The 20,109-nt window shown below is 36.7% G+C and overlaps 1 protein-coding gene across 2 annotated transcripts; it reads left to right on the top strand.

The window, feature by feature from the left end:
• Positions 1 to 3,650: 3,650 nt before the first annotated feature.
• On the top strand, positions 3,651 to 19,584 carry LOC120090455 (uncharacterized). Of its 2 annotated transcripts, none has more exons than XM_090307624.1 (14): positions 3,651 to 3,793; positions 3,906 to 3,963; positions 4,146 to 4,256; positions 4,612 to 4,709; positions 4,818 to 4,901; positions 5,565 to 5,701; positions 5,993 to 6,065; positions 6,617 to 6,662; positions 6,796 to 6,905; positions 15,748 to 15,855; positions 15,941 to 16,000; positions 17,076 to 17,137; positions 17,726 to 18,038; positions 18,189 to 19,584. In XM_090307624.1, the coding sequence occupies exons 1-14, from the start codon at positions 3,722 to 3,724 to the stop codon at positions 18,990 to 18,992; spliced, it is 2,136 nt and encodes a 711-aa protein (XP_090163750.1). In that variant the 5' UTR covers positions 3,651 to 3,721; the 3' UTR covers positions 18,993 to 19,584. The 2 variants fall into 2 exon arrangements, with proteins under 2 accessions (XP_090163750.1, XP_038904059.2); XM_039048131.2 differs by having other exon boundaries at positions 3,658 to 3,793; positions 4,140 to 4,256.
• Positions 19,585 to 20,109: the final 525 nt, after the last annotated feature.

The raw sequence follows: 20,109 nt of genomic DNA, 5'->3' as shown, positions 1-20,109 counted from the left end.
ATATTTAAATATTATAAACTCTCCAATTTTGTTTAATTTCAACAAATTAAATATTAATTATATCAAATATAATTATACAAACCCTAATTTGAATTTGAACTTATTTAAATTTAAACCCCAATTTCAATTTGAACATTTTCAAATTGAAATTCAATTCGAATAATTCAAATTGATATCATTCCAAATTCACTCAATTTATTAATTCAAGGTGTTAATATTTTACGAGCTAGTAGAGGGACCTTATGGACATATAGGTCATGAGCTCCAAAGATTAAGATTAATTGGTTAAATTCTTTAGACCAATTTAATCAGTATTCGTTAACTATCAAGTCACACCACTATAACTCGATAGTTGCACTCTCCTCACTATAGATATATTTATGTCCACATGATTTAACCATAACCAGTAAGTCAACTCTTCATAGGTTCGTAATAACGGCTGGGTCAATATGTTGTTTTACCCCCAATATTACGTCTTGTTTCTTAAGTTCCTACTTGTCCTCTAATGAACAATTGATTTATGATCCAATCACTAAATTGGAACTCTCTCGGGCCAATGAGAGGGTGGGGCCCCTTGTTCAAGACCTGGATTCAGTACTTAAGAGAAAAAACTTTCTCTTATCCCTAAATCGAGTAGGTGTGAATTTCTCTTGCACCCTATGTCTCCAGCTATCTACCCGGTCTTACCCCTAAAATGGGAGCCTTATTGAGCCGGTGCTGTTGAGTCAACCCTCACCTATGCAAATCTAAGGATAATCCCGAATAAATAGAAGTTCATAGTTAGCTCAGGATTAAGATCGAGTTACCTAGGTCATCTAAGTGAAATAGTCAGTCTTAAACAGTAAACAACATTATAAAGTAAGAGTGACTTATTCCTTGGTCCAATCTTATGCAAACTCATTGCATAGGACGCCCCACTTCTCATGTCAATACATGAATGAATCAGGATCACTTCGTTTGTAGCACTTTTATAACAACTTGTAACCACTACAGAGTAGGCCACATCCAATAGTGTTACTAGAATAAGGCATCCAACGTTATTTGTATACTATAGACCATTTTGGCTATTTACTCGAACTTGATCCATCTTTATGTTTCTACATAAAGTTCAAGTATTCATATAATAGCCACGGATCTTAGTTTATTGGATTTAGACTTTATAAATGCAATTTAAAGATTCAATAACAGCTTTATTGAAGAGATGTTGAATAACATTTATTGATAATAAAAAATGTTTAACTTTACAAACTGCAAGTTTTAGGACATACAACCCAACAATACTTAAACTTGGACTAAAACTCCGGTGGAGTAATATATACAAATATATACAATGTTGAGTAACAAAAAGAGAATAAAAGGTAGAAATACAATAAGCTAGGGCATCACATACCCATAAATTCTCCCACTTGCCCTAGTTACAAATATCTCGTATACCTAGTCCTACTAGGTGACCCTCAAACACTTTAGTTGAGAGGGCCTTCGTAAATGGATCAGCTACGTTGTCTTATGAGACTATCTGTGTGACGATCACGTCTCCTCTATGTACAATCTCCCTAATGAGATGGTACTTTTCGCTCGATGTGCTTTCCTCGTTTATGACTTCGAGGTTCCTTTGAATTTGCTACTGCTCCATTGTTATCACAATATAGGGTGACTGGTAGGTACATATTTGGAACCACTTCCAAATCGGTCAGGAACTTTCTAAGCCATACTGCTTATTTTGCTATTTCACTTGCAGCTACATACTCAGCTTCCATTGTGGAGTCAACAACACAACTTTGCTTGATCCTTCTTCACACCATAGCTCCTCCATTCAAAATGAATACTGAATGCGAAGTTGATTTCCTCGAATCTATATCGATTTGGAAATCAGAATCAGTGTATCCTGTAAGGATCAGATCCTTAGCACCATACACGAGCATGTAATTTCTCGTTCTCTGAAGATACTTGAGAATGTTCTTAACGGCAGTCCAATGATCATATCCAGGGTTGGACTGAAATCTACTGACTATTCTAACTGTATAGTATATATCAGGACGAGTACACAATATAGCATACATTAAACTCCCTACTGCTGATGCATATGGAATTCGTTTCATATCCTCAACCTCTTGAGATGTCTTAGGACTTTGTTCCTTTGATAGATGAATTCCATGTCTGAAAGGCAACGTTCTTTTCTTGGAATTTTGCATTTTATATCTAGACAACATCTTGTCTATATAAGATGCTTGAGATAGCACTAAAGTTCTATTCTTGCGGTTTCGAACTATTTGGATCCTAAGAACATATTATGCTTCTCCCAAATCTTTCATTTGGAATTGCGTAGCTAGCCATCTCTTAACATCAATTAGAAATTATACTTTATTTCCAATGTAGAGTATCATCAACATACAACACCAGAAAAGCGACAGTTTTGTTAACGATTTTCTTGTAAACACAAGGTTCGTCAACATTTTATTCAAAGTCATAAGATTTGATTGCAATGTCAAATCTCATATTCCAGGATCTAGATGCTTGTTTCAACCCATAAATGGATCGATTAAGCTTGCAAACTTTTTGCTTTTGACCCTGTTCAATATACCCTTATAGTGAGACATGTAGATACTTTCTTCAAGATAGCTATTCAGAAAGGCTGTCTTGACATCCATTTGTCATATTTCATAATCATAAAATGCAGCCATGGACAAGAGTATTCTTATTGACGTTATCATGGCTACTGAAGAGAAGGTTTCTTTATAGTCTACCATCTCTCTCTAGGTAAACCCTTTTGCCACACATCTTTCTTTGTAGGTCTGTACCTTACCAGCTTGATCTCGTTTTCTCTTGTAGATCCATGAATTTTTTAAACACAGTCCTCCTAAAACATTTGAAGCTGCCTCTCTGTAAGTTTCCCTTTGATTATCTTATTTTTTTATCCCAATGTGAGATGAAAGGCTTGTAGCCTATCCAGGAAAATAATCTTTTATAGCAATTTTCTGATTAGCCATTACAACTGCAGGTAAAAGAAAAAAAAAAAAAGAATTAGAGAAAAAAAGGGAACAAAAATCACATTATCGAGTATTATGGAAAAATCTCGTTTCAAGATCTCGCTCTTTCATCTCGTTCCCCTCGTTTCTTCCTTTCGTTCCTCTTGTTCTTTTTATGGTGCATTCCTCTTGTTATTTTTCTGTTGCTTTCCTCTCGTTCTTTCTATCGTCACAGAAATTTGTACAGAAATTGAATCACATGCAAGAAATGAAAAATGTAAACCACAATTTGTACTAGTGTTACCTTAACTTTTGGAGGCATAGAAAGGAGAAAACGAGACAGTTCACCAGTGGAAGAAGATAGTTGACAATTTCTTGGCATTCGGCTGTACAGAAATCGAATCACATACAAGTTGTGGCATTCGATTTTGAGAGAGATAAAAATATTGTACTAAGGAAGAGGAAAGAAGTTTTAGCGAGAGGAATGAGGAAGTCTGAAATTTAAAATTTAAAACGTTCAATTTTCAGTCCGATGAAGAACAAGAGGAATAAGTCCAAAACGAGATGGACGAGCGAGAATATGCTATGCATGTACGACTTCAAGCATTTTGGGACTAAACAGACATTTCACATGCGGTAGACATCATAAGAAGGCCAAAGTTCAAGTATTTACGAAAGGTGGGCCAAATTTCCGTACGTAATTCCCTCCGTTTGTGCAATACTAAACCGCGCCATGCTTCATTTCTCCTCTTCTCATGGCGTCTTTTTCTCTCATAGCCAACAACGCCTTCTTCACTTCTCGCCTCATTGACCTAATCAAGCTTCAGGTACATCCCTCTCTCTCTCTCTATGCATTATGCCGCCCTCTTCCTCATTCCAACAGTTTCAACACTCATTCTAATTTTGTCCCATAACGACGTTGGATATTTTGCTTATCAGAGGCTCCGGCACGCTTCTATTTACCCAGCAATGGATTTTCACTCACTGGGTCCTCAAGGTCCATCTTCTGTTCAACTTCCCTTTGCTTTCGCTACCTATGAAAGAAGTTACTAATGTAGTAGCATCTCATCGAATGTGGTTTTCGCTGCCACTTCTGCTGTTAAATTAGTTTATTTATTGCGTACTATACTTGTTGGTTGTTTAGCTTATGGTAGCCGTGTTCCATACCTGTAGATGCAGCAAACAACCACATGCCCAAATGGAATAAAATTGATGGACGGGCGTTTGGGATCACTCGTTCAATGATCCCATCTTCATCATGGACCGTCTTGAAAATTCTTCGTGATAAAGGTAACTTTGTTAATTGCTTGTATCAGTATCTTTGCAGCTATTACATTGCTTTGTCCCGTGTTTTAACTCAAATTTTTGTCCTGCTAGTTAATTGATTAATAGGGCTTGGATGAATTATCCTTGTCTATTATGGTGGTTTGGTTAAATATGTTGCAACAGATAACAACCTTCAGCGTGTTTAAGAAAATATTTGCGCCGTTAACTTCCGAGAAACCATTCTTGATTCTTAATCAGCTATAATTTGAGCTGAGGTCTTGATGAGTAGTTGGCTCGACAGTATATTCTTCCATTATGTCGCATCAATTTGAATTATGATACTTCACGGAAAAGGACCTCATTTCCTTGTAATGCATAGGGTTTGAAGCCTATTTGGTGGGTGGATGTGTGAGAGACTTACTCCTAAACAGAGTACCAAAAGATTTTGATGTGATTACCACAGCTGGACTTGAACAGGTATTTGTTGCCACCTTGTAATTTCTTGTAGTATTGTTTTCTCTCCCTCTTGAGAGCAAAATCAACTTATTTAAGAATGACTCAGTTGATTCCATATGTCCCATGCAGATCCGTAAACTATTTCATCGGGCACACATTGTTGGGCGTCGTTTTCCTATTTGTACGGTTAATATTAAAGGCTCCATTACTGAGGTAGTGATCCATTTTCATTGGACTACTTAATGGTCTCCTTTAACATTGGTTTGGTCTTCTTTAACATTAGTTTATTTTTGTGTTTCTTAAGCTTTTTTTTTTTTAATTTTTATTTTTTAACTTCAACAATGTAAGAGTATTGATTTGAACATTTTACCTTGATTACAAATGTGTGATGCCTTAACTAGTTGAGTTATGCTCAAATTGATAATGTTCTAAAAGTCTTTTGGAGTAAAACCATTGTTCTCACCACTATAACAAAGAAGTTCATGAGATTTTCATCTCATGTGTTTCTTTAGGCCATGTATATGACCAAAGCTTTAATAAATATTGGAGAGAAAGATAAGGATAATTTATTCATAGTAGTGATGATATTGACCTTTAGAATATTTATTTATGCTAGGGACTATTCATAGACAAGGCTTTTTCTTGGGTGCTTGTATGCAATTATGCTAGATTTACATCTTTTATGATTTTTATTCCTCCTTTTTTGTTTTAGAAAAAAAATCAAATCAAGACTTATACTTCATATCTCATTGAGGCTTATATCTCACTTTTTAAAGAGAAAAAGCCTCAAAAGCCTCTTTAGCCTTTTTTAGTATATGCTAGCAATTAGTTTTACAATTATTGATCTACTTATGTGCTTTCATGATTTTCAATCAGGTTTCAAGTTTTGAAACAGTTGCAGAACATGCTGACGGAAAAGAAAGGGTAACATCTTCTAAAACTCCAAAAAAATGTGATAAAAAGGACTTGATCCGGTGGAGGAACTCTATGCACCGGGATTTCACAATTAACAGGTCAGTTTTATTTGTGTGTAATATTAGTTCATACATGTACATTTGATCTGTATTCTTTATTAAATATATTTTTTACAATGTTAGGTTCACATTTCTGCCTTGTTAGCAGTCGTTATATCAGGTTTTTGCATTATATGATTTTTAAATGTTCTGAGGTGTTTAGATATTCAACATAAGTTTGGCATTGTTGGAAATCTGCTTTCTATCAGAAACCTATTTTCTCAGTAGCCACTTCATTGTCTTGTTCAGTTTGTGTTTAATTCAGGTTTATCTTGATAATTGTTGAAGCAGTTTATTCTTTGATCCCTTTTTGAACAAAATCTATGACTATGCTGAAGGGATAGCAGACTTAAGGTCCTTGAAGGTGAAGATCTTTCCCCTTTTAAAAAACTGCATTTATTTAGAGGGTCAAATGGAAAAATATTACCCATGTACTATGTCTCTTTTGTGTCAGTGCTCAAATACTATCTTAAGCATAATCTAGTCCTTTAACTTGTTAGAAAAACCTAATTGGTCACAATATCCGAATTACCCATTAATTACTTGTGGAATATTAAACATTTTTCATTTACTTCCTATTAAAATGATCTCTTTCAAGCAGTGTCCATGTCTTGCAGTCCATTTCATTCTTAACTTTAAATTATATGGGCAATTGTCGGTACAAATACTTGTTTCATGGAATTTGATTTGGTCATTTCAAAGAAAGGAGAGATTTCTTTGAAGGAAAATAGTATTTCCTTAAAAAAGGGGGGAAAAAAACATTTTATGCCATTCATTATTTTATATTTGGAAGAAAAAAGTCTAATAGAGACAGTACACTGTCAAGTTTACATTTTACCCGTATTTTATTTATCCATCCCTCTTCTTATATAAAGATTTTCCCCCATTTGTTGGATGACATGGACATGAACTCAGCTGCGGACACTAATTCCTGCATCATTGTCATTCAAGGAGGACTGTGGTAGGTTTTACAATTTCCTGTGCACTCTTTGGACGTGATAATTTTTTGGGACTAGTGGTCTCTGAGAGTGGTCTCTGAGGTGTCAACAATACTAACTAGGCTAGTTTTATCACATGTTTGATTTTGCTTGCAGCTAGAATTCTGCGTGGCTTAAGAATTGCAGCTCGTTTGGGTTTGTCACTCTCAAAGGAAACTGAGACTGCAATGCGTGAACTTTCTCCTTCCATCACAAGCTTGGCTAAGGTAATCTTGAGGAAGTTGAACAGTACTAATCTCCTTTACATGCTTTGTTGTCAAAATATCCGCTATTTTTCCCTATCTAGTGTTTTCTTCTCCTCCTTTCCCTTTTCTCTTTTTGTACACTTCAGTTGTATGTTGTAATAGGAAGTCTTGTCTCTAGTATATGCTCTTAAAAGAACATACTTTATGAGGTTTGACACTGTTCTATTTGGCTATCCTACTTAAGCCCATTTGATAACCATTTTGTTTTTTAAAATTATACTTGTTTCGGCACAAAACATCCGCTCGCACTTCCTTTTCTCCCAAAAAGCGTCATAAGAAACCTTCCTCCATGGCCACAGCCTTCCCTGTTCAAAGCTTTTAGACAGAGTTGAGAGAAATCAGAGAGATAAAGAATATTGGAGATTTTCTATTAGGGTTTCCAACAATTTACAAAGCTATTGAAACAAGCCTAAATACTAGAGGCCCAATGGGCTTTTACATATATGAGAAATTAAAATAAACTAAATAACTATGTAATACATAAATAACACAAAATATTAAATGATCTAACATCCCCCGCAAGTGAACATGGCGGTTGAACGACTTCCACGACTCGGAGCTTGAATATGGTAGTTGATGGATCATATATAGAAACCATCACTCTGGCAACCACCGCTATGCTCCCCCCTCTTAAACCAACATCTCCCTCTCATCATGAACCGTACACAACACCACCGACAAATTTCAATAGAAAGGAAGAACTTCTTGATCGAGATTGATCCTTCTTCCTGGGGCACAAAGTTTAGTCTTACAGAAAAAGCCAAGGATAGATCCTTCTCCATCTCGATCCATTGGAGTACACTTCGATGGATCACTGACACCCTAAAGAGCTTACTCATTTCACCTTTGAACAAAAAATTCTTCAACGAAATCCGGGTAGATGATCATGTTCTATGGATTGAAAAGATCACCACAAGAGAGGATTCTCTTTTGAATTGGTAAAAGTGGATTACAATGGGGGAAAGAACTACCTCATCATCCCCGCTGGTGAAGATCGAAAAGGTTGGAAGTCATTTGTAGAGCTCACCTCCTTTTATAGCTTAGATGTTGTTAATACAACTTACGAATGTCAACCACCAACATTCAAGGGTACTCTCATTAAGAAAAGAGACGAATACATGGTTGAAAAAGGATAAGGCTCCACGGGTTGAAGTCAACAATGGAACAACAAAGAACCAACTGCCTCTCTTGTTGCAAACCAGTCAACGACTGTGCCAGTACCCTCTTAGGTCCCTTTCTTTACAAACAACATAGTTGTTATCCGAAGGAAGAATTTCCATGATAAATGGTATAACATTCTCAGGGCCATTCAAGCTGAAGTTAATGCTTTTGGTTCCATTGCTCCCTTTCAACCAAACAAAGCAATATTGCGCTGTCAAGACTCAGAGCAAGCAAAGATTTTGGGTAATTACAAAGGTTGGGAAAACATGGGCAAATATCAAATACTCTTCTCTCCATGGAACCATGAAGAATACCACACTGAACAAGTTGTCCCCTCATATGGAGGATGGATAAAAGTTAGAGGTTTGTCGGTGATATGTGGGACATAGATACTTTCAAATACATTGGTGAAGCATGTGGTGGATTAATTGAAGTGGTAAACAAGACCCTCAATAGAATGGTGGAAATAAGCCTTAAAGTTGAACAAAATCAAACAGGCTTTCTCAACAGAATGGCGGAAATAAGCCTTAAAGTTGAACAAAATCAAACAGGCTTCCTCGAGTAAGGGTGATTCTTCCTTCATCATCCTCATTGGAGGTTTCTGTATGGATCGACCCTTTTGTTGTTGCAGATTACCATGTGGGGGTTATTACCGGAATCCATGGCTTTCCGGCCAAAAATATGGCGAGGAATAGCATGAAGAAAGAGGCACTTTCAAATTTTTCTGATTGTATTGTACCCACTCAGATGCAGTACCACCCTGCACAACAATCTCCTGAAAAACCTATCCTTCCACAGCAGCCTACTGTCCTTTCCAGCCAGCCTTCTGTCCTTGCCAGCCAACCTATTGTCCTTGCTAGTCAGTCTATTGTCCTTTCTAGCCAACCATCTGTCCTTAACACTGACATTACTCCCCAAACATGCCAACCAAGCAGCAATCCATCTGGTCAAATCTTAACCATTGTGGACCCCATCTGTACTTCATCCTCTGACCCATCCACATCAAACACACTACCCATTAATCAATCTATTGACCCAGACCCACCTGTTGCAACAAACCAAAATTCTCCGTCGCTTTTAGACCTTCCGGCACCATCAAACACCCCTCAATTCCCCTCCAAACATATTACTATTAACCATAAACCAACCACTTTCATTGCTGGTACCAAACACTCCACAGCTATCATCCCCCACCAAACAGAAGTTGACTCCGATTGCTACCTCTCCAGCCCACTTCAATCTATTCCCCAGAACAATCCTCTTCAACCTATGGCTTCACACATGGAAAATCCCCGACACGAATGTTACTTCCCCCCTCCACCTTCTACGCACAATCCTCCCATGAACCCTATGCCTCATCTGATTGCTCTTGCACCATGGTTTGAAGAATGTGGTCTTTGCATCATGACAATACCAACTAGAAAGGAAAAAAACAAGTACACCCTTAAACAGAAAAAGGGCCTTTGAGAAATAAAAAATTTGGAGTGTTCAATTGCTTATGATAAGAAAGTGAAGGCCTTGATCCAGGAGGGGAGTCAATCATCTTAATGTTAATCCTATCATGGAATGTTAGAGGCCTTTGATCGTGGAAGAAATGGGCTACCATTAAGAGATTGATCACTAAACAAAATCCTGCATTGTCATCCTCCAAGAGACTAAGTGTCGTGATATAGATATTGTTTTCATCAAATCTCTCTGGAGTCCTAGAGGAATTCAATGGGCTTCTCTGGATGTGATCGGATCTTCGGGGGGCATTCTTATAATGTGGAATGCGACTTCTTTTAGAGTATCTTCAATCACCAAAGGTGCATACTCCCGGACTATCCTTTTCACTCTTGCTGATGGCTTTAATCTTTGTTTAACAAGGGTTTATGGACCATCCATAGATCAAGACAGATTTTTTATCCTTGAACTACAAGATCTTTTCTGCCTTGTGGAAGAAAATTGGATTATTGGAGGTGATTTCAATCTCGTCCAATGGCCTTACGAGAATTCAAACAGCTGTAGAACGAACAGAGCCATGTCTGATTTTAATTCCTTTATCAATCATCGAGAACTCATTGATTTACCTATTACTAATGGCTTGTTTACATGGATCGATTTTCGTACACCACCAACTCACACAAGGATTGGTCGTTTTCTATGCACATAATCCATCATCACCAAATTCATTAATGCATCTTTGAGGAGATTAGATAGACCGACTTCAGACCATTATCCCCTTCTACTAACTCTTGGAAATTAGAAATGGGGCTCTTCCCCTTTCAGATGAGAAAATATGTGGCTCAACCACAAAAGCTTCCTTCTTCTTATTGCAAATTGGTGGAACAACCATCCTATTAGGCCACCCTGGGCATGGATTTATCAACAAACTAAAGGGACTCGAACAGGTGATTAAAGAATGGAATCAAACAACCTTTGGTCTTATTGAATCACATAGGGTTTTACTTCATAAAGAGCTTGGTCTTATTGATCACGCTGCTGAAATTGGCACCATTACAGAATCACTTGCTTTTAGGAGACTTGAGATCAAAGAACATATTTTATCCCTTAATGCAAATGAGGAGATTAAATGGAGGCAAAAGTGCAAATCCAATTGGCTGATTAATGGGGATGAAAACACAACCTTTTATCATAGGTATGCGGCTGCTAAGAAGAGAAAGAGCTGTATTACTGAAATCCTCAATGAACAGAATGTTAATTTGCTTTAGGATGGTGGTGAAATTGAAGCTGAATTTATTTCTTTCTACATAAAACACTTCACCAGAAAATCAGGGAGCGGATTTCTGCCACATCCTTTGGCTTGGGATACCATTGATAATGATCTTAGCCAGTCTTTAGAATCTCCTTTCACCGAGACAGAGATTTTGATGGCGATTAAGGCATGGGGAACCAAAAATTGCCAGGGCCTGATGGTTTCACCATCGAATTCTTTAAAAAATCTTGGAACATCTTAAAACTTGACTTAATTAGAGTGTTCCAAGATTTTTTTGGGAATAGAATCATTGACGCAAATGTTAATAAGAGATATATTTGCCTTATTCCCAAGAAAATAGATGCCAAGAAAGTGGGAGATTTTCGTCCATTAGCCTTACTACTTGCCTCTACAAGATTATTGCTCGTGTTTTGTCTAACCGCCTAAAGAAAGTCCTCCCTTCGACCATCACGCCTTACCAATCAGCCTTTGTTGAAGGTAGATTGATCTTTAGATGCATCATTGATTGCCAATGAAATTATTGAAGATTGACACTCTAGTAATACTAAAGGGGTGGCCATTAAACTTGACATTGAGAAGGCATTTGACAAGGTTGATTGGGATGTTCTTGATGAAATACTGAAATTGAAGGGTTTTGGTACTAAAGGGAGACAATGGATTAGGGGTTGTTTATCTTCCACCAATTTCTCAATCATTATTAATGGCAAACCTAGAGGGAAAATTAAAGCCACTAGAGGACTAAGGCAAGGTGACCCTCTTTCACCCTTCCTCTTCATCCTTATTATGGATTGTCTTAGTAGGATCCTTTCTTTGGCGGGTGAAAAAAGTTTAATTTGTGGATATTCGATACCAAGATCTACCATAAACATCAATCATCTCCTCTTCGCAGATGACACTATCCTTTTCTCTATGGACAATAGAGGATGATTGATATCTTCATCAATTTGATTGGCCTTTTTGAAGATGCATCTGGGCTAAATATTAATAGACAAAAGTTTGAATTTTTGGGAGTAAACTGTGATGAGGTCTGGGTTGATTCTGTTGCTGCAAAATATGAATACAAGGTGGGTCATTGGCCAACCACATTCTTGGGTCTTCCCTTATATGGCAGGCCTAACACTCCATCCTTCTGGCAACCAAGCATGGACAAGATTGACAAAAGGCTTCACTCTTAGCAGCACAACTTTCTCTCCAAAGGTGGTCGATTAACTTTGATAAATGCCACCCTATCCAACCAGGCTATTTACTATTTATCCCTCTTTCATGCCCCAACAAAAATCATGGCATTGAATGCTTTTTTAGGAATTTTTTATAGTCTGGTCACAAAGATAGCAAACTATCCCATTTGATGAGATTGGATTGCATAAAGAAACCTCTTGAAAATGGTGGGTTGGGAATCATTGATATCAACCAACACAACAAAGCCCTCCTTACCAAATGAATTTGGCGTTTTCACCTTGAGAAAACGATTCTCTGGCGAATCTTGATCAAGGCAAAGTATGGTTCTTAACATTATGATCTAAAGGCAACAACTTATAGAACCCTCTCTTTTAGGTGCCCCTGGAAATTTATTCTGCAACAAAAGGATCTTATCTATGGATATTTGCTATAACATGGGTAAATGGTTCATCTATGACATTTTGGCATGATTTATGGTTTGGAGACATCCACTAAAAGAGACTTTCCCTAAGCTATATCAGTTGTCTGTCACAAAAAATGCATCTATGGCGGAGATTTGGAATAATGAACACTACATTTGGGCTTTAAATTTTAGAAGACACTTAAAGGATGATGAAATTGAAGAATGGGCAGCCTTCACCCATCTTCTTCCAAACTTGACCCCTACTGACAGAGACGATACATGGATATGGAAGCTTGAGTCAAGAGGATTCTCCACTGAATCTTTATACACTCTCCTCACCAATAGCAGGCTCTCACTCACGGATGATTTTTTCAAGAGACTTTGGAGATGCCCTTGCCCAAAAAGAGTGAGATTCTTCCTATGGGAAATCAACAACTCTTGTCTTAATACCATGGATAGATTACAATAGTGCTGTCCTTGGATCAACCTCTCTCCCTCTTGGTGTCGCCTTTGCCAAAACAACAATGAATCTGGCAGCATGTTTTCTTTGACTGCACTTTCTCTAGAGGGCTTTGGTATGAGCTATTTGATGCCTTTAACTGGTCGGTTGTACTCCCTTCTGATACACAGAGTTGGCCGCGTTTACTGATTAGTCACCCACCCTTCAAAGCCTTTAAAGATCAATTATGGTTATGCCTTACCTATGCTATTTTGTGGAAGATTTGGGATGAAAGAAATGCAAGAATCTTCCAGGAAAAATCCAGATCGACAAAGAACATTATGGATACTATCATACATACTGCTTTTTTTTGGTGCAAAGATATACCGACTATTAAAAGCCATGGCTTTTCCTTTCTTGTTGCAATCTGGAAACATCTTTTGTATACCCTATGAAATGGGTCTTTTGTACCTTTGGTATCTAAGGATATTTTATTCAATCAATGAAATCGTATCTTATAAAAAAATGGATCATATATAGAGATGTGTTGTGAGTTTGATTTTGGAGTATGAAATGATAAATCGAGAGAGATTGGAAGGGAGAGAGACATTGGAGTATTAATAAAGGAGTTGAGAGATATAAAGGATTCGAGGGATTTTGATGATTGAAAAGGAAAGAGGATGAGGTGAAAGATAATATTAATTGAAGTGAGAAGATAGAAATATTAAAAGGGATGAGGGTTGTGTACGTGGAGGTGGAGAGAGAAGAGTTCAAAAAAGGCCAAATGATCGATGTAACAACTCATTGTGAGTTTTCTCTTTTATTTATTTTTAATGAAAATGGAAATTTGAAGGGTTGAAAGGTGGTATTGGTGTAGTGCGTTGGGGTGTGTGAGAGATAAAGACTGAGAGTAGGTTAAAAAAAATGCACATAAATAAAATAACAAACTTAAAAAGATGAAAAATAAATTAAAAAACTTACCTCACAAACTAGGAAAAGAAGTTGAAGAAATTTAAAAGCTGAAGATTTATTGAAGTTGAAGCTTTATAAAAAAGTGAATAAAAAGAAATCTAAAAGTAATTTAAAAATGAAGTTGAATAATCACTCTAAATCCGCCGCTGGTTAGAAGATGGATGTTGTGGATCTACAATTTCCAACAAAATTGATATAAGATGAAGAAGAAGAAGGCATTAAGGAAAGCTTTTGGGAGATTTTCTTGAAAGGGGAGAAGAATGAGAATTTTTGAGATTTTGTGATTCCGAGTTGAGACCTGAGTGTTTTTTTTTTTTTTTTTTTTTTTAATGATTTTGGGAGGAAGGTTGTATAGAGGGAAAAAAAAAGACAATAAAGGAGTGAAATTATAGGGTATATAAGAGGAAGAGGAGAGAGTGAAGAAAATTATAGTTGTGATGATAGATTGATGATTTTATTCATAGCAGCACTATTGCCTGGAGGAGTTGAAATAGGAGTGACTATTGTTGACTCCGAAGGAGAAGTGGGTGGAGCCGACACCGAAGTTGGTATTGAAGTTTCGATGGAAGGAGGGGGGGTCATGCCCATTGGAGCAAGGGGTACAAAAGTGTTGAAGCTAGAGCAGTCGCTACTGTGGGTGGATGGAGGAGTTGATTCTGGTGAGGAGACTGGCGGAGAGGAGATATTCCCATCAATGGTGGGTTTATTAATAAGGCATGTGATATTTTCAAAAAGAGGAGAAATGCCCGCACAGGGCTCTGATACCATCAAAGCTTTTAGAGAGAGTTGAGAGAAATTAGAGGGAGAATATTGGAGATCTTCTATTAAGGTTTCCAACCATCTACAAAGTTATTGAAACAAGCTTAAGTACTAGAGATCCAATGGGCTTTTACATACATGAGAAATTAACATAAGCTAAATAACAATGTAAAACACAAATAACACAAAATATTAAATGCTCTAACACCTGCAATGGAAACACGAGGCTACCGCCGAAGGTCAACCAAGTCTTGTATGTACAAAGTTTGCCATGTAACATTACCAGCAAAGAGACATACAAAATTTTTGGCAAGTATGGGGCAATTCGGCATATTTGAACAAGGATTCTAGGGGTACTGCCTTTTTTGTTTACAAGGATATCATTGATGCTAAGACGGTGGTGGATCACCTCTCCAGGTTCAATGCTCCTAATCGATATTTGATTGTGTTGTACTACTCTATAGCAGCCAAGATGAGCAAACAGTTTGACTAGAAGAAGCAAAAGGATGAGCTAGGATGAAGAGAAGTACAATGTTTCCATGAAAGATAAGTAAAAGGAATTCCATCTTAGTGGAGCATTTGAAAGGAAAAAAAGGCGTGTTCCGCGTTATATTACAATTTTGTGGATGTTAATTTTTTTTCTTAAAAAAGGAAAATCATACTTGTTTCCACACAATGTTTTTGGTAAACTTCGCACTTTCTTTAAAAACACACATTTGAATTCTAAGCTAAATTTATATAATAAAATCAAGTTTTTTAAAACTACTTTTTTTAGATTTTAAAATTTAGCTTTGTTTTTAAAATGTTCTAAAAAAGTAGGCTATAAAGTAAGAAAACTACAAATAATAGTAGTGGTTATATGCGGAATTTTAAAAAATAGAAAACAAAAAATAAAATGGTTATCTAACGGGAACTTAGAGTTAGTAGCTACTGTTTGTTAGGTTACTTTGACAACATTTAAAACTACTTCTTTTAGATTTCAAAATTTAGCTTTGTTTTTTAAAATGTTCTAAAAAAGTAGGCTATAAAGCAAGAAAGCTACAAAAAATAGTGGTACTTATATGCTGAACTTTCAAAAACATAAAACCAAAAACAAAATGGTTATCTAACGGGAACTTAGAGTTAGTAGCTACTATTTGTTAGGTTACTTTGATAACATTCTCTATATTTTCAGTCCAGGTTAATGATGGAATTGAATTATATGCTATCTTATGGAGCAGCCGTTCCTTCTCTCTATTTGCTTCAGAGGTTCAACCTGCTTGAAATGCTGCTACCATTTCAGGTATGCTCTTCTGATGATTACTTCACTAGGGACGTGATCTCGACCTAAATCTTAGTATGTATCTGAGTTGCAGTTATGATTGCAGGCTGCTTATCTTGATAAACAAGGCATTAAGAAATCTTCACTAAGTTCTATAATGTTGATGGTAAGTGCTGTACTATGCTCTTTTGATTTTACCCAACAAGTGGGGATTGGCAAAAATCTCCGCGGGGTCGGACGAGGTGGGAGTCCCTGGTTTGACCGGGGATGGGGTCAAACCGGGGATCCAAAATGGGTCCCCGAATCGGGGACAAGGTGGGGATGGGGAGGGTATCCCCACCCCCGCCCTGTATAATTTTAATTTTTTTAATATATATTTATTTATAAGTGTGTATATATATATATATATATATACTTGTATATATACAGTAGCTCTAAAGCTACTGTTTTTGTTTTTTGTTTTTTTATTTTTTTTTATTTCATTTCATAATATAATTAACTTTTAACCTTTTATTAAATTTTAAAATAAAGAAATGTTAAAATGTTTTTTATTATTAATTTAAATAAATAAAATAACAATAATACCAACTTATTACCTAGAAATTGTAATATAAATACAAAAATTTATTGATTTTAAATAAAAAATAATTAAAAATAAAAAAATAATATATGGAGAATTTTTCCCTATGGGGACCTGATCCCCGAACGGGGATTCCCCGACCCCGACTCCTCAAAACGGGGAATGGGGCGGGGATAGGGATGGGGAGTGCATCCTCGGCCCCGCCTTGCCCCATTGCCAACCTTGGGCTTTTGTACGTTCTTTTACTTGCAAAATATATTTGGAGAGTCTATCCCATACAGAAGTTAAAACATCTAATTTCTGACATTCTGAAATACCTAAAGAGGATGCCCTAAAACACTTGCCGGAAAAATGAGACAAAAATGATGGTCTTCCTTTTTTCATGGGAATCTAAGCCGTCTCCATGAATGTAGGATACAAGTTAGAATATGAATTATTGGAAACTAATGTTTCCTTGGGCATTTAAGATAGTACTACTTGTTTGCTTGGCAGTGAATAATTATGGAATTTGTGAGTTGGGATCTTGTACAAGTGGATGTGGTGTGGACTGGTGAAATCGTCAATTTAACTTTCTTATGCATATTTGGATTCTTTAGCGTGCTTCTCGACTCTTTGCATATGATTTGAGTATTGATTGCTCCTCATTTTTTATTCTATGCAGAAATTGTTCTTCAATTTGGATAAATTGTTTTCTTGTGATTGCCCTTCGGACTGCAATATATGGTTAGCTCGTTATTTAGTTTTCTTTCACTTATGTTCTAGATTTTCCCATTCATTTCTAACATTGTATTTTCTGTAGCTAATATTATGTTACTCATTGTATTAGTATTTTCTTTTGTATTAATTGTTTCAGTTTTATTGAACTTATGTTTTGTAATCGATAAATGACGAGCCTCCATCAGCTATGGTTTGATCGAAGATCATTCAATTCAAGAGCCTTTGATAATGGATGACTATAAAAGTTATTCTTTAATATTATAGTCCATTATACTATTGCTAGTGTTGCACAGAAAGCTAATGGGGATGATGGTGAAATTTTAACTACTTTTATTATGAATAAACCATCATTATATGTACATCCAAATTGAGAAATTTAGAGACGATACATTATCAATATGAAGGCACTTGTTTCTATGATACTTGTTTTTTCCTTTCTTTCTTTCTTTTTCTTTTTCTTTTTCCCCGGTTGAACTTAATAAATGGCATTTTGTCAATATGGATATCTCAGCCATGTTTCCATCCTAGGTAAATTTAGATCTTCGGCACATCAATCAAATAGTATGCCTCTGATGAGATCTGTAAATTGTACAGGGTTGCATTGTTGGCATTTCACATGGCATTAGTTAACAACCCTCAGAATTCTCTTATAGTTCTGGCTTTTGCGGCCACCTTGTACCATGGGGATTGGAATGAAGGTGTGAATTATGCAAGAGAAAACTCTCTTTTGCAGATCAATTTAAGGCCAGAGATTACGAGTTCAGCTCAATTTACATCCGAGGAGGAGCTTACTGAAGGGGTTACTCATTTTGCTTCAAAAGTACAAGGTTGCATAGCTGCTCTGACTTCAGCAGATTCTCTCTTAGAAGCCATGTCTACGTTTCCAGACTCTCCATGCTCTAGTTTGGTAAACAATACATATATACTAACTTAAGTAAATAATTCATTTATATTGCTGACCAATGCCTATATTAAGGTTCCTGATTGCATTAATGAGAAAGTCAACTATGTTCGACCTTTTTTCTGTGCCTGTTATAATTAGAGATCTTATTCTTAGGTACTTGTGTCAAATAAAACTGCCAAAGATGTTGCTAACATTTTTGAAGCACTGGTGAATGATGTTGAATCCTACAAAAACAAGAGACAGGGTTTTGACATTGACTATCAACTGCTTGGGAAGGGTACTTTGAGTGAGAGTAGATATGTCTTGGGAAAAGTTATCTTGGAAACCCTGAAAGATGCAATTCTGCAGGGAGATGGAAACATTCTTTACAGGAAACAAAATCTCTGTGTCGATGCTACTACTGAGGAAACTTGTAATTCACCAGCCGCTGATTTGGTGAAGGGCCAATTGATTAAAAGAAACAAGAAAGTTCAAAAACTGCAATCTGGTTTTGAAGTTAAGTGGGAAGCGAATAAGAAATATAAGCTTGGAAGGAAGCAGGGAAGTATTTCTGACGAGGTGGTTCAGAATGGAAGGTGCATTAACATGGGAGTAGAAGCATCTCAATTACCCCTCGCTGGCTTACATTCGATGGAAGAGTCAATGCTGGAGTCAAGCAAATGTCATCAGTTTGAAGTGGGGGCTGCTGAGAATATGCAAAAGAATCCTGAAACCATGGGGAATGAAGTCAAGAACATTATTCCCTCCCAGGAAGCACGTGATAAGGTTACCAAGGAGCTGCTTCACACTGGAAAGATCAACCGGAGGAAGATGGACAAAGTAGCAGGGCAGGAAGGAAAGTCCGTCAAGAAAGAGCATCATCAGGTGCCTCAGGGAAAGGAGAATATTGAAAAGAAACATAGAGATACAACAGATGTCGAGCAGTGTAAGCATCCACTGTCCAGCCTTTTCAAGTAAATGCCTTTGGTGTGCGAATCAGAAGCTGGTTGGGGAATTGCTTCAAACTGGTCGTTAAAAGTGCAATTCGATTCACTTGTGTGAAGGCGTATGATTCCAGCTCCATACTAGTTTGTAACCCAGGGATTGATCGCCTCAACACAATCACCCCTGTTTGTTTCTGTTCAATTGTTGGAGTTTCGGATCTAGAAATCCAACTGGAGTTGTTCGCGTTCCAAAACTAAATGCCAAACATCCGTCATGACCGAGAAAAGAAGAGCCAATGGAATTAAAATCAACACATACAGCAAATGGTCTTTCTAAATCATTCCTGTGTCTCTGTTATCATTAGGAGTTGCAAACTCATGTTAGTAAAGGAGTTAGTTTCCCTGGTTCTGAAAACAAGTGGGTCAACAAATTCATGTAAATTGTTCGGATTCAATTCAGTAAATTTTGGTAGGTAGAGCGGTAAATTTTTTTTTTTTTTTTTTTTTCTAGTTTTGGACTTATGGTCGACCCCTATTGTGTTTTAGTTGATATAGCTAGACTAACATTTGATTAACCTCGTCCTTTTCCCTGCATTCTAATTATCATTGTTATTTTTCTTCATTTACCACCAATTTTCTTTATCATCATCTATGTTGGTTGGATGTTAGGGTCAAAAGTTCAGTACTTCTCTAACCAAATGATGTGATTATATGCAAGATGAAATTATTTACTAATACACGTTGATATTAGATGGAGTTGAAATTGTACTGTTACTTTGCCTGTTTATAAATTTTGATGATTCCGAGACATTGAACTTATTCTCTCTTGCACTGTTGAATCCAGGTAGGCTGATCGACAACCTATTATATATATTTTTAAATTTCATCTGTTGAACTATGTATGAGGGCGGAGAATTGATTGGTATTTAGCAGATACTATAACGTCTTAAGTAATTGAATTATATTTGAGTTTGTCTCTAAACTCTGTCTCTCGTCGAGTGGGAAAACTTCTCCCCTTCCTAATACATGAACCAACCACCACCAAGTAAATCAAAGAGCAAAACTGGAAGCCTCTCTATTTAACATAACTTTGTTTTCCCTTTGTTTTGGCCAATGGCCCATTGAAATTGTGTTTGTGGTGGGAGTAAGGA

The sequence above is a fragment of the Benincasa hispida genome, chromosome 11, assembly GCF_027475165.1.
Source record: "Benincasa hispida cultivar pf3 chromosome 11, pf3_genome.v1.1, whole genome shotgun sequence".
NCBI lineage: Eukaryota > Viridiplantae > Streptophyta > Magnoliopsida > Cucurbitales > Cucurbitaceae > Benincasa > Benincasa hispida.
This window is presented reverse-complemented; position numbering and strand designations above follow the sequence as displayed.

Coding starts and splice junctions, on each gene's coding strand:
- LOC120090455 (XM_039048131.2), top strand. CDS start 3,722: ATGGCGTCTTTTTCTCTCATAGCCAACAACGCCTTCTTCACTTCTCGC. Junction 5,702..5,992: donor CGGGATTTCACAATTAACAG/GTCAGTTTTATT, acceptor TTGTTGAAGCAG/TTTATTCTTTGATCCCTTTT. Junction 6,066..6,616: donor CAGACTTAAGGTCCTTGAAG/GTGAAGATCTTT, acceptor ACATGAACTCAG/CTGCGGACACTAATTCCTGC.